This window comes from Danio rerio, chromosome 16 (assembly GCF_049306965.1).
Source record: "Danio rerio strain Tuebingen ecotype United States chromosome 16, GRCz12tu, whole genome shotgun sequence".
Taxonomy (NCBI): domain Eukaryota; kingdom Metazoa; phylum Chordata; class Actinopteri; order Cypriniformes; family Danionidae; genus Danio; species Danio rerio.
In genome coordinates, this window is record NC_133191.1 from 10,772,132 (window position 1) to 10,788,091 (window position 15,960).

Below are 15,960 nucleotides of genomic sequence, written 5' to 3' on the forward strand. Positions count from 1 at the left end.
GAAAATATACTCAAAGATGAAAATTTAAATTGCAATGAAATCTAGAAACTAATAAAGACAGATTCATTTAAATTATTAAGCCTGACATGTTTTCTGTTCCAAAAAAACTTTTAAAGTTTCTCAAAAAAATATAAACAGTTGAAGTCAAAATTATTAGCCCCCCTTTAAATGTTTTATTTTTTTATATTTCCCAAAGGATGTTTAACAGATCAAGGAAACTTTCACAGTATTTCAGATAATATTATTTCTTCTAGAGAAAGTCTTATTTGTTTTATTTCGGTTAGAATAAAAGCAGTTCTTAAATTTTTAAGCACCATTTTAAGGTCAAAGTTTTTGGCCCCTTTAGGCAAATTTTTTTCTCGATAGTCTGCAGAACAATCCATCTTTATGCAATAACTTGCCTAATTACCTTAACCTGCCTAGTAAACCTAATTAACCTAGTTAAGCCTTTAAATGTCACTTTAAGCTGCATAGAAGTGTCTTGAAAAATATCTAGTCAAATATTATTGACTGTCATCATGGCAAAAATAAAGTAAATCAGTGATTAGAAATGAGTTATTAAAACTATCATGTTTAGAAATGTGTTGAAAGATTTTTCTCTCCGTTAAACAAAAATTGGGGAAAAAAATAAACAGGGAGGCTAATAATTCAGGGGGGCTAATAATTCAGACTTCAACTGTATATATTGTGTTCAAAATAGTTTTTTTTTTTACCAAGACAATTAAAAGAATATATTTTACAGCAGTTATCACAATACCATGATATTTTTATCCAAGTTTATCATACCATCAGAATCATATACCGGCCCATGCCTACAGATCCGTAGCAGACAGTTAAACAAATCATCATTAGCCCCTTTCACACATACAGACCTTTCCGGAAAATTGCCGGCAATTTTCCGGAAAGGTTGTATGTGTGAACAGGTCCTTTTTGAAAATACCGGTAAATTCGTTCTGGCTATTTTCCGGAAAGAGAAGTTGTAACATTACCGGCAATTTGCCGGAATGCTGCGCTGTGTGAATGCAGAAGGAAGATTCCCGTAATAAGCGCGTGCACGTCTAGAACGTGCTGACGTGAGACGTCTGCTTTAGCCAATCACAACAGTCAGACGCATTTACGTCCGCGCGGTTTGTGAGAATAAAAGCCTTTGAATATTTTTCCAGACACATTTAGCTGCTAGAAGTTAGTCAGATCACGTTTATATGTTCATCTTAATGCCAACTGTGTAAATAATCATCGATGAGATGCTTATGATAAGCCGTTGTTTGTTTACCTTCAAGCTTTGCGTGTGCCTGTGAAACAGCCTGTGAGCACCAGCTCACGCACATATTATGAACATCTCGACATGCGAAAGTGATCCTGCGAAAGTTGTTCACAATATTGATCATCCACAGAGTTTGTAATTTAGTCAAATGTTTACAAATACAAGTGCAGCCGTTTAAAGCTCATTTGTGGTAAATGATGTCAAAATTTACCGGTATTTTGGAATGGATGTGTGAATGCTCTTTTCCGGAAAATTTGCGTAACGTCCTCGCCTGTGTGAACAGCGCTTTTTTCAATATACCGGTAAAGTCGTTCCGGAAATTTTCCAGATATTTACTGGTATCACTGTGTGAAAGGGGCTATGTATCAAAATGTTTCTTTAGCTCTTCCTCAAGCAAACCACAGGCTCTAAACTCTTTACCATAAGGTTAACCTTACAAATTTTAACATTAAAGAAACAGACATACAGCACACCTTTAAATACTAATTTATGCCTCACTGTTTTATGTTATCAAGTGCAAAAACACATAGAATGGCATCAATTTTACTTCAGTACTTATTTTGCTTATACTGTTTGATGCAAAGTAAAAAAAAAAACTAAAAGCATTTTACTTTGTGATTTTGAGTTTACCTTAAAACGCTAAACTTTTGGGTTCATGTAACATTTCTCACTCACTCTCCTTTGGCTTATTCCCTGCTTTATCAGGGGTCACCGCATCAGAACGAACCGCCTGTGACATTTTTATTAGGTACAATTCATTTTTACAGTAGTGAAGTGTAATGGTCAAAACTGTATTGTTGGATAAAACAATTGCAAACAGAGAACTGTTTCCATGCCATTTGTTCAAGAGAATCAAATCACCACTTTCTGGGAAAGAAGTGGGATGTATCAATGATATCAAGTTTCAGCAAGTGGTGAAACCTCTCAATTTCCTTCATAATGAATGAGTTGCGCCTCAGAGTGGCAGATGTAATAAACACTGTCATTGCTTTTGGTGCTAGTGGCTGATGTTTGAAACAATATCTAGAGAGAACTGAACAAAATCTTTTGAAGTCTGACGTTTGTATCAAACAAACAAAAAATAATTAATTAATTAAATAAATAAATAAAACTATGTACAGTTGAAGTCAGAATTATTAGCCCCCCTGTTTATTTTTTTCATCAATTTCTGTTTAATGGAGAGAAGATTTTTTTTAAACACATTTCTAAACATAATAATTATAATAACTCATCTCTTATAACTGATTTATTTTATCTTTGCCATGATGACAGTCAATAATATTTTACTAGATATTTTTCAAGATGCTTCCATGCAGCTTAAAGTGACATTTAAAGGCTTAACTAGGTTAATTAGGTTAACTAGGCAGATTAGGGTAATTAGGCAAGTTATTGTATAATGAGGATTTTGTTTCGTAGACTATGGGAAAAATATATAGCTCAATAGGGCTTATAATTTTCACCCTAAAATGGTGTTCAAAAAATTAAAAACTGCTGTTATTCTAGCTGAAATAAAACAAATAAGACTTTCTCAAAAAGAAAAAAAAATATTATCAGACATACTGTGAAAATTTCCTTGCTCTGTTAAACATAATTTGGGAAATATTTAAATAAGAAAAAAAATTCAAAGGGGGGCTAATAATTCGTATATATAATGAATAAATATTATTATTATTATTAATAATAATAATAATAATATTAATATTAATAATAATAAATTATAATAATATTTTCATAAACCGCAAATATTCATATTAAAAGCATTTTGTCACTTTAATGCTGATAAAAAAATAAGCTTTGAAATCTCATAAAAAATGACATTTTAAAATATATTTAAACAGAAACTGCTGTTTTTGCTCTATTTCAAATCATATAAACAGGCTTGGTGAGAAGAAGAGACTTCTTTAAAAAAACATGAAAAATCATACTTATCATGGTAATAAATACTTAATAATTATTTTGTTGTATATTGTTGAGAATCGAATAAAGAAGCTCAACAAATATTGATTTCATTCTTTTACATGGGTCATATTAAGCTATAACATCTGTTTCCACATAGTTTAAAGTACAATTATGACACTATCATACACAAAACATTTGTACAACAGTGTGTTGAACAGGGCATTGTTCCACATTCACAGCTTAGCTTTTCATAACCCCATTTTTTAAATTCTTTTTTTATTGAACGTTTTGATTTTATTCAAAGACCGAGATACACCCAACAAAATATATAAAATAAAAATAAAAACAGTAGTATTGTAACTATAAGTACAAAATCAGGATTAAAACATATCTGATACAGTCTCTCTCATATTTAATCAAAATTCTACAGTTTTTTTTTATTGGCCATAACCCCATTTTTTGTCAAACGCTTCTTTATTCAAGCAGTGTATAAGACAATGGTAACCTGAAATTAAGCTAAAAAGCAAACTCATGCACTGCTTATACACAAACTGGAGAGAAAAGTCTGTATGAAACATTACTGCGATCACATACCCAGCCGAGGATGCTGTCTGTGTGTCTCTCCAGACCTCTGGGCTGATAATTCCAACCCTGTGGATGACAAACACATGCTGAGTCTCATACTGTATGTCTGTAAAAATATGATTTATAGATGTAAATAGTGATATAGTTTCTGAGCATAACTATATCACATTTTGACTATTAGAGATATACCTAATATAAGAGGTAATAATAGCTTTAATGGGAATATTTTAGGTTTTTTTGTGTTTTATAAACTTCAAGAAGAAACTTCAGTACTAAATGTCATATTTTATTATTAGCAATAATAATTCTTGATGTAAAAGTTATGTTTTTTTTAAATGAAACAGCCACATGAATGTGAATAAATGTGTTGTTCCCATGTATATTTCAATTATTGTTATTATATATACAAATGTCTACTTACCATGCTTAGTAGCAATCTCAATATGATATTTAGTATCATTATTAGCAATAAATTCCATCATATTGTTAATAATTATAATAAAATAATCTTCTGTTATTATTCTGTATTAGGGCTGGGCGATATGGCAAAAATGCAATCTCGATAATTATTTTACATTGAACGATAACTATATATATATATATATATATATATATATATATATATATATATATATATATATATATATATATATATATATATATATATATATATATATTTCAATATACTGTAAGTTGTCAATACTTCCAGATTTAACAGAGTACCCCAACAATGACTGAAGCCACAAAAATTAGTAAGCCCATTAAATGGCATAACACACAGTACTTTCAGCAGATAAATTTTCGGTGGGCAAAATTAGTTGCATCTCTAATATCAACACACTTCTAGATTCCCGTTGTTTCACATTTCTGCTGTGTGATTGGCTCTCAGATCAATATAGAATAAAAAAGTCCAGAGCTTATCATTGTTATTGACATACTGTACATATTATCGCGATTCGATATCATATTGTTTATAGGCCCAGATTATACTATATATTTCACGTCATGTACTTACTGTTATTCAAGTATCTGCTTATAAAAAATGACAATAAATAACAGGGTTTCTGCAGGTTTCTTCAAATCAAATGCAAGACTAAGACCCTTGTAAATGAAATTTTAGGTTATATAGGGTAAAACGCTAAGACTTTTTTTCTAATGTAAATGTTTACTTCTGTAAAAAAAAAATTTTCTTTTTTTTTTAGGATGATCATGTAAAGGAATGTGTTGCTTTAGTTTTCTTTCCCTGATTAGGAAATTTAATGCGCAGAATTTGCTGTAAAAATGTCTAAAAGCTGTTGCAAATTGTATCTCTTTGCGCTAAAAAAACTTAAATATATACACTGTAAAACCCAACAGTCGACTTTATCAAATGAAATGAGTGTAGTTTACTCAAAATGTACTAAAAGTTAAGCCTACTCATTTGAAAAGAGTTTTGAACTCAGTGTTGAATGTAATGAGTTATTTAAATACCTCATTACTTCAACTTAAATGGAGTAAGTTTACAGTTCTCATAAAAATTCGTTTTTTAACTCAAATGGTTTGTAGCAATCAGTTTCCTCAAACGATTTGAGTTGCCTTAACTTATTGGGTTTTACCGTACTCAGTTGATTTGAGTTCTCAAATTCCTAAAATTGCTTCATTTACTCAAATAGATTAAGTTCATTAGGATTAGTTTTGAAAAAGAAGTTTTGAGATGGATTATAGGTGATAGATTGGGTAGCTTTACTTGGACATATAAAAATTAAGACCTTTTTAATATGATTTAAGACTTACAACACAATATTTCAGTGAATTTAGGACATTTTAAGACCCCGCAGAGACCCTGAAATGAATAAAAAGTAAAAATAATTAGAAGTCCCTTTTTTGTTGTAGTCTAATGACTAATTTAGTACTACCACGAAACAGAACTAAAATAAAATAGCAAATAAACAATTAAATGAAACATAAGATATCAGTTATTTAACATATAAATATTAAAATAAATATTACAGTTAAACATCATCTAATGTCTATCTAATAGTTTTAGCTGCACTGGAGTTGATGCAAAACAGAAAGGTTTCAAAAGCGTCTTATTCGTTTAATTTGTTTTTGAAGAATAGCCTATTGATGAAATTGTTATACATCATTAATAACAAGGAATTACTAAACTATTTTGAAGGTTTTTAATTCAACAACCATTGAAACTGAATATGGAGAATGTATTGTTTTCATATAGCAAGAGAGGGCTGGTAAATTGTGACTGGTGTAATCATTATTATTAATGTAACGTCGTAACAACGTCACATGTCTGAAACAGAGTAAAACGCAGTAAATAAACACTGGGGTGCGATGATAGTGTGGTGTTGATATGGTCGTGTTCCTCATGACAGATGGTTGACTGACCTGTCATTAGACAACTAAAGCTAAGCTCAGTTAGCAAACAGCTCTCAGTCAATGGATGTTTCTCAAAACCGAGAGAGCTGACTATCTAGACAGTGTTTAGGACATCGTTGGCACAAATTCCGAACATTTGAATGGAACCAAACCACCCATAATGCTGTCTAGATAGGCAGCTCACTAGGATTTGAGACTGAGCCAACACAATAATGCACTTCCGCACATTGGTCCGAGGCTGATTTCGGCCGTGTTTTAGCGCTCTGGGTCGGTGTGAAGGAGAGCAAAGAGTCCTACCCTGCGCGCCGATCGGCCGTCAGTGCGGGTCTGGTCCGGCGAGCGGTGGATCCGCTGCAGATTGGGCCCTAGAATGCACCGAAGCCACATCAAGCCGGCCATTCTCACCTCGGTCAGGAACTAGTACGGCGGCCTGTGAGGCTCAGAAGAGACACAGCAGCGAATACGGGTTGTTGCTAGAAGGGATACAGTTGCAACCGGAAGTTAACGATAATTATTTATTAAGTTATCTATTATGTGCATTTTATTAACGTCTCCCCATGCCTCAGCCTTAAACCCAACCATCACAATAATGTAAAAACAGTATTATACCGAGTATTATTTATATTATTTATTAAAATTACCCATTATATTGTATTGTATTAACGTGTACCCACTCTAATCCTGAACCCAACCCGCACAGTAATGTAAAATATTAACTATTGTTGTGCAGTATCATAAAAATGATGCTACAATGATAGTATCTTTTTTTATTATTTATTTATAATTTTTTTATTGAAAATACAAAATCCAAATACAACAAAATGGGATTCAACTTTACAACTGTAAAACTGTACAACTGTGTGTCACATATGGAAGGCTCAACGCAATAATATACAAAGATAAATGTAATATACAAAAAACATTCAAGCTAAAATAAATCCAAGAGTGAAAGGAAAACACAAAAATAAATAAATAAATAAAAAATAAGTACAACATAGATATCTATGGCAAGTTATATACTACAAATAAATTGAACATTTCGCTGCTGTATGCCATCTTCACCGCATCACCTCACATCAGAGCCAGGTACTGCTTCTAGTGTTCGACGAAAAACATGTTTTTTTTTATCTTATGGAGCATTCATTCATTCATTCATTTCATTTGTTTATTTTCTTTTTAGCTTAGTCCCTTTATTAATTCGGGGTCGCCACTGTAGAATGAATCGCCAACTTATCCAGCACATGTTTTTTTACACAGAGGGTGCCTTTCCAGCTGCAACCAATCAATGGGAAACACCCATACAATTCCATTCACACACATTCACTACAAACAATTTAGTTTATTCAATTCACCCATAGCGCATGTCTTTGCGCTTGTGGGGGAAACCGGGTCCAGAGCACCCGGTGGGAACCCACACAAACATGGGGAGAACATGCAAATGAGAACTCTACCCACTGCGTCACCGTGCTGCTTTTATGAAGCAATATAACTAAATAATTATTTTAATAACACTACAAAAATCAAAAAGCATGTATTATAAAATATAATAAATGAATAAAAACAAGCAATAAATAAATGTTCATTTATTCATTCATTTTTCTTCGGCTTAGTCCCTCATTTATCAGGGGTCACCACAGCTGAACGAACCGCCAATAAATTAATAAATTTTCCTAATATATATATATATATATATATATATATATATATATATATATATATATATATATATATATAGATATATATATATATATATATGTTTATGATATTATTACTTACTTTATTTTGAAAAGTTGTATTATGAGCATTTATTTATTACGAAACCATATTTTTAAAATATGTGCCCCAAAATAAATGTATGTGATCACTAATAAGCCATTAAATTATATTTATTTGCACACTTGATATGTTTAATTGCTGAAATATATTCTGATATATTTTACAATATACTGATATACACTAAATTATTAATTTTATAATGAACAAATTTTATTAATTATTCATTTTCTTTTCACACATACACTACGAACAATTTAGCTTACATAATTCACCTATAGCAAATGTCTTTGGATTGTGGGGGAAACCGGAGCACCCGGTGGAAATCCATGAGAACACGAGGAGAACATGCAAACTCCACACAGAAAAGCCAACTGACCCAGCCGAGGCTCGAACCAGTTAACTTCTTGCAGTGAGGCGACAGTGCTAACCACTGCACAGTCACCAAATATTATTATAAATGTAAATCATTAATATTTTTAAAAATGTAAAATAGGACAGATTTATCTTCTATAATTTTTCTACTAAGTGTCTGAAAGTAAATATTTCATTATTGAGCCAAGGCTAAACTGCAATATGAGTTTTATATAACTTTACATGATGCAATTTTGTATTATTGTGTTAAATACCTAAAATATCATAGAGTTACTACAAATGCATTATGCTGTTATGGTTATGTACTGTGTTATTGCGTAAAGGGGGTTTCCAAAACCCAATGGAACTTACATGGGCAGAAAACTATTACATTATTATAAACAGGGAAGAAAAGAAAGAAATGAAACTATTTTTGAAGGACTTCGTTTTTATGATATAACAAGAAATTATTCATCATTAGTCACAATTTGCTACACAAATCACACACATTTATGTACATACAATCCTATTTTAAAAACAAATGCAAATTTATCTGAGCATACATTGTACATTTACCAGCCACTTTATTAAATAAACAAAAAAATGCTCACTAACACAAATATCTAATCAGCCAATCACAGGGCAGCAACTGCATTTGGACGTGTAGTCTGAATATTTCAGAAAATGCTGTTCTATTGTGATTTTTACACAAAGGAAAACATTTCTAAAATATAAAGAATATCAAGTCAGAGGTCAAAAGAGGGTAGATTTTTGCTGCAACATATAGATGGTAGGGCTCGTGGTATAGTGGTATGAGATATATTTTTCTTTGCACACATGAAGCCTCTTATACCACCAAAACATTGTTCAAATCTAACAGTCTACCTGAAAATTGCAGCTGACCATATTCATGCAGGTCTTTATGATAATGCACCATTTTTAAAAACTCAAATAAGTTAAACTAGTTTTTGGAACATGGCAGTCGCTGGTTTTCCATCACCCTATGTTAATGCACAATTAAAATAATTGCATTTGTAATTTGAGAAATGAGTGAAGGAAATGCCAAATTTGAAATTTTTTTTTTTTTTGCTTGCTCGAGGTGCTTTTGAACTTGTGTGAAGAAAGGGTTAATGTAAATAATGCAACACACTAGCCGAATAAACTCTGACATAGCGAACATTACACCCACATGACCCATTATGCTTGCTGTGTTTACTCTTGGTTTCTAGGTTACCAATACTGCAGTCAACTGCTCTAACAACCTGATGAAAAGTACCTCTTTTTTTTCCTTTTTTTGCAAACTTTGAAAATATTTGCTTTTGAAGTTAGTATGGGAATCTAGTAAAAATATCCATAAATCATCAGTTTTCGTGATTTTGTGATTCATGTTTTAATTTTCCCCCATTTATTTATCCTTTTGAATTGCAATATTGGACCTTAATCTTTCTTTCAACAACTTTTAACATTGAAAAGTAAAAAAAAAGACTTTTATTAGCATTTTTAATAGTTTGAAGTGATATATTGTCTGGGTTGGTGTAGTACAGTATTACGCTACCAACACCTTAAATAAACTGCCAGTGCATTTTCGGTTATTTTTATTTTTCATTTATATTATTTCAAACTGCAAAAATGTCAATAAGTCAATTTGTTAAACTGTAGAGTTGAATTTTCAACACCAACAGTCGACAGAACAGAGATCAGGTGCCATAATGCAATTCACGGCTGTACATAAATGGAAAACACTTGTCAACCACAAGTTAAGGAAACTGTTAATTAACAGATATTTGTTTACAATGCAGATTCAACAGATCTCAATCCATTAGAGCATCTTGAAATGTCCTGAAACAACAGATTTCCTAGCAAGCACCTTCATGTCAAAACAACATCAGTAAATTTAATAAATTAGCTAACGTTCATTTGACATCCACCCATTGGCTGTCTCGTTTCAGAGGCTGCATCCTCCGAAGGATGCAGACTTCAAAGGTGAATCCTTCAAAGTCCACATAAGCTGAACTGAGCGTTTTAAAATGAGAGAATCTAGCCTACAGAGGACAGATATCATCACCTAGCAACTGTAACAGCTCAGCTGCCAATAATAAAGGCAATAAAATATAATAAAAGCGGTAATAAAACGTATAATGACTTTTTTCAAAGGGATTTTAAAACTTATTTTAAGCGATCTGAAGACAAAACAAAGTTTATAAAAGCTGGAAATATAATCCCTTTAACCCATACAAGTACACATAATGTAAACTGTCTATAAAATCACTTTTTAGTAAGGCATTTTGTGCCCTTTTTGTTTTTTAACATGTGTTTAGAAATCCAATTAACTAAACCTAATTTATACATTTAATCCAGAGTTTTCTTTTAAAAACGTCCTGCCGTTGTCAGCATGCAATGAATCTTGGGATGTTCGAGGCCGAAAATGATCCACTAGTTGTGTCCTTCCTTACCTGGGAAACGAAAGATGCATTTTGAGCCTGAATTTGAAGGAGCTTTTGAATTTTTTGAGACAGCCAGTAAAGAACCTTTATACATTTTATATATTTGGATGGTATTGTATGATATTTCAAGAAAAAAACTAATAATAAAAAAAAAAGACAGCCTTAATCACTTCGATGATGCAGCGCCCTTTGAATGCATCCTGTTTTTTATGTTTATTATTTTGGTGGTCAAAAGGTCGACAATGTGTGGCCGTCAAATGAATGTGTTGGTTTTGACATCCAATCAATTTGCAATTGATGTTGTTTTTTGATGCAGTTTTGGAGCCCGCTGGGTTGCTTTATTGATGAAATATTGAAATTTGCAAAACCTTGTTGAACCAATGGCACAATGAATTAAGACAGTTCTGGAGCCATAAGAGGCTCAGGTGTACCGTATAAAGAGTCTGGTGAGTGTACATATACAGGTCCATAAAAATTGGGACAACAACACAAGTCTAACATTTTTGGCTCTATACACTAACACAATGGATTTAAAGTGAAATGACCAAAATTTGCTTTAACTGTAGACTGTCAGTTTTGATTTGAGGGTTTTTACATCCAAACCAGGTGAACGGTGTAGGAATTACAATAGTTTGCATATGTGCCTCCCACTTGTTAAGGGACCAAAAGTAATTGGGCAATTGGCTTCTAAGTTGTTACATAGCCAGTTTCCTCATTATGGTGCAAGGTGAAGCATGGTGGTGGTGTCATGGCATGGGCATGTATAGCTTTCAATGGAACTTCTTGAAAATTAATGATGATGTGACTGCTGACAAAAGCAGCAGGATGTATTCGGAAGTGTTTCAGGTAATATTATCTGCTCATATTCAGCCAAATACTTCAGAACTCATTGGACGGTGCTTCACAGTGCAAATGGACAATGACCCTAAGCATACTGCAAAAGCAACCAAAGAGTTTTTGAAGGGAAAGAAGTGGAATGTTATGCAATGGCCAAGTCAATCACCTGACCTGAATCCGATTGAGCTTGCATTTCACTTGCTGAAGACAAAACTGAAGGGAAAATGCCCCAAAAACAAGCAGTAACTGAAGACGATTGCTGTAGAGGCCTGACAGAGCACCACCAGGGATGAAACCCAGCGTCTGATGATGTCTATGCATTCCAGACTTCAGGCATAACTGACTGCAAAGGATTTGCAACCAACTATTAAAAAGTGAAAGATTGATTAATGATTATTATTCTTTATCATCATTTTTGGTCCCTTAACAAGTGGGAGGCACATATGCAAACTGTTGTATTTCCCTCAGAGTTCACCTGATTTGCATGTTAATACTATTAAACTAAAGCTGACAGTCTGCAGTTAGAGCACATGTTGTTTGTTTAATTTTAAATCCATTGTGTTGGTGTATAGAGCCAAAAATGTTTGAATTGTGGTGATGTCCCATTATTTATGGACCTAACTGTAACAAAATCAACCACAGCACTGGTTGTATCTGAAAAGAGAACACACACACACACACAGGCAAAGAAAAGCATTAACAGGATGATTAATGCGCAGAGAGCAAATGAACAATGACACGCCTGCACTGTGTCCCCCGCATGACCCACAGCCAATCACACCTCACCTCTCCAATTCTTTATATACATCCATTTCACCCGTTGGCTTGAGATCCTGAAGCGAGAGACAGAGACAAACAGGCACAAGGATGAGGAGGACGGAGATGTGTCAGATTTATAGTTTGGCAGAGGTTTGATTCAGTTCATCTGCTAATATCACTAATGCAGGCGTGACAGAACAGCGAACACACACACACACATAAACACTGTCAGACAGATTGTAAAATGCTAGGACCTGGTTTTGGGAAAACACACACACACACATACACACAATTACTCATTGCGCTGCCTGAGAAGGACTATAATAACTCACCATGTAGACTGCGCCTTGGGGAGGTGTCTGTTGGGAGAAGAGAGGAAGGAAGAAATAGATTTAATAATAGAGCAGAGATAGATATACATTGAGAGAGAGAGATACAAGGAGAGAGAGAATGAAGGAAAGAAGGGGTAGTATAAACAGATTTAATAATAGCATTGGGGGGGGGCTTAGAGAAGTAGGCGCTGTGCATTTCAATCACCTGTCTCAGATCATCAGGATTTTCATAGATGTTCTCCACCTCTCCGGAGTGGTACGACAGCGACTGCTCGACACCTGCATGAGCACACACACACATACACACACAGACAGGAGCTTCACATCATGGTTTGCTCCGTCCATCATCATCTGCCAGGGTGAACTGACAGCCTTCAGATGTGTGATGGGCAGGCTCGGGGGGGAAAGATAAATGCGAGGTCTTACTTCGGCGGGTGACGCAATAGCCCCGTTTCCATAGCAACACCCCAACAGCTGCAGCTATCACGGGTATCAGAAGTAGCAGGAAGGAGAAGGTGGAAACATAAGAATGAACTGAAATGTCTTCTGCTGGGGGGAGAGGGAGAAGTTAGTTCAACCATCTGTTTGTTCTGTTTTGGTGGTTATACGAGGACATATTTGTACAATGCCATGGATTTGACCAGGTATTGCAATGTTGGGGTGGTTTACGAGGACATGCCTTGTAATGCCTTAATACACTTAAAATCATATTTGAAAAGGTGTTTTGACTTTCAAATTTTGGCATAGGTTTCATGCGAGGGTTGGGTTTAGGGGTTGGGGTGAGGTAAGGTGATATAATAAGCAGCATAAAATAGATTATGCCAATGGAGAGTCTTCATAAACCACCGAACCCTAAATATGCATATGTGTAAGTCAGAGAGAGAGAGATGCTCACCTGCAGGTGGCAGTGCAGGGCCTGGAGAAACTGTTGGAGCTGTACAAGAGAGCATTTAGTAGACTTTGTGTGGGAAATGTATTTATTTCAGGAAAAATTAATTATATATATTTTTAAATCTAAACAAAATGCTAATAAATAATCAATATCGATTTAAATAAAGTGCAATAAATTATACATATATGTGGAGATCAATTTTTGAGAATAACTTACAATTTTACCATTATGAGGTCATTGCTTAATCATATTGAAAGGGCACCTATGATGAAAATCATCTTTTGTAAGCTGTTTGGACAGAACTGTGTGCAGGTATAGTGTCTCCACTGTCATATTGGAGTGATATAAATATGTCCTTTTAAAAATTTCCTGACATTAAAATAGGACCCATATCCCAGTGATACTGACGCCCACTGCAACGTGACATAGGAGTGCGGTTTCCCCACCCATCGAATTGATTGACAGATGCCATGTTGCTATATTAACATGCATACACATGTCACAGAACCTTTTTCGCAAAGAAACTTGTATTCAAATAATTGTTAAATCTCTTTGTGATTTTTATGCTTAAAACGTTTTTAACAGTAAAATCGATGTATAATTCTTAACCGCTTGTTATGACTTAAATTGATATATAACAGCAAGAGTGATTAATTAATGCTCTATTTATCGTTTCATAGTCATAAAGTGAATTAATTTAAATGTACTGCAAATACATTTATGCGCGACTCATCATTTCAGAAAGGCTTGAATAAACTCCACCACAAATGCATGAAATAAACTCACTGGATATTTTAGGCTATTTAGCTGTATTTCAGCTTCATCAGAGTCTATCTCTGTCAATATTCTGTTTATCTGACGTAACACATGATGAGAAGCAGACACACACATGGGAATGGTGGGCGGAGAAAAGCTGCTCATTTTCATTTAAAGCCACTGGCTACAAAAGCAGCTACAGTATACTCAGACACCAAAATGGGCAAAGTTAGGAAGCTATAATAAATAATCCATTGGGTATTTTGAGCTGAAACTTTACTGACACATTCTGGAGACACTAAAGGCTTAACTTACGTCTTGTAAAAGAGGTAAAACAGGCGCCCTTTTAAACATCCTACACTGTAAAAAATGGCCGTGATTTCAACGGTAAAAAACTGTAAAAATTCTACAGTACAAATCTGTAACCTGGTTAACGATATGTTTCCTTAATATATATAGTGAATAACCGTAAATTGACTTTCCCAGAATTCCTTGCATGGCACATAACTTTTTATGCATTTGGTTGACATTAATATTGATCTTTTTAGTTGTTTCCCGATCAGTTATGTACATTAAAGATTTATGTTACATCTAATGTTGATAAGCCATACTGTGTAACCATAATGGTGTTTAGTAGCTGTGTGAATGACACTGAGCAGCTTCTATGTGCTGATACTCTTTTCTGCTTGTGGGAAAAGTTAATTGTGATAAGCGTTGGCTCATTTTGTAACTTCCTCATCACCACTTGCATGTGGGTGTGCTAACGTGTCTAACTGTGTAACAAAAGATGTGTAGATGTTGATCATTCAAAATACAGACATATTACCTCTATTGACCTTATTCTCCGCAGACGACCGGGCGCTGCCATTTGAATCTTTTTGGCACGAGACTTCCAGTCTCATTCACTTCCATTCATTTTTAGACATTAAACACTGCTCGTTTCGTTGTTTGATGTTGCAAACTGATATTTCCATGTTGTATTATTCTACTTGGTCTATATAGTCATGCAAACATTTGTTTGTAGAGCAAGTAGTTTGACCGTTTTTTGCCGTTTATTATTCCGTGTCATTTTTCCCATAGGCGACTGAAACGGAAGTTCTAAGACAATCGCGAAAACAGGCGCACTTCCGCATTTGAGAATAAGGTCAATACATTAATAAAATACGGTAATTTACCGTAAAAATAAAAAATTACTTTTACGGTTTGTACCGTATTTTAACGGTAAAGTACTGGCAACCCCAGCTGCCGTTTTTTTACCGTAAATTTTACGGATTTATGTTTTATAGTGTAGCAGAAAATATCAGTTTTAAGCATGTATCAAGAGTTACATATTTTCTGAATAACAGAATAAAACAACTGATCAAAACAAAAAAGAACACTGATCAAATTTAGATTTTCAGATTCCTTTAAATTTTTAGTGTTAATCTGGTACCTGGTCTTATTTCTTTATTTGACTGAAAAACACATTTTTAGGCTTTGCAAGATGACTTGACACTAAAATGACTGAACCATTTTAAATGCAGACTGACCAGATGAAGGCCAAAGAAGGACCCCAGCAAACAATGTTGTGTTTAATAGACTTCTAATAGACATCTAAATGTAGAGAGCTTGGCTAAAACAAGGCTAAACTTGGGCTGTCAGTGAAAATCTAATAGACAAGAATAGCCCAAAACTAAACTAGTCACCAAATAG

At 33.9% G+C, this 15,960-nt stretch overlaps 2 protein-coding genes across 9 annotated transcripts in view; both read right to left on the bottom strand.

Moving 5' to 3' along the window:
* Positions 1-6,545, bottom strand: part of abhd16a (abhydrolase domain containing 16A, phospholipase) — a 36,880-nt gene extending 30,335 nt beyond the window's left edge. The window contains exons 1-2 of one of the 2 annotated variants that reach the window (XR_012391504.1): positions 6,419-6,545; positions 3,758-3,814 (exon numbers count right to left, since the gene is read on the bottom strand). Coding sequence is in view for 1 of the 2 variants with exons in the window: in NM_001111178.1 (NP_001104648.1) it covers positions 3,758-3,814; positions 6,419-6,520 (159 nt within the window). In the remaining variant the exon portion in view is untranslated. 2 annotated transcript variants of the gene reach the window in all.
* Positions 6,515-15,960, bottom strand: part of g6fl (g6f-like) — a 37,407-nt gene continuing 27,961 nt past the window's right edge. The window contains exons 7-12 of one of the 7 annotated variants that reach the window (XM_068213858.2): positions 13,516-13,554; positions 13,047-13,166; positions 12,826-12,899; positions 12,621-12,647; positions 12,316-12,362; positions 6,515-6,594 (exon numbers count right to left, since the gene is read on the bottom strand). In XM_068213858.2, the coding sequence (XP_068069959.2) occupies positions 6,561-6,594; positions 12,316-12,362; positions 12,621-12,647; positions 12,826-12,899; positions 13,047-13,166; positions 13,516-13,554 (341 nt within the window). In that variant the 3' untranslated portion in view covers positions 6,515-6,560. 7 annotated transcript variants of the gene reach the window in all.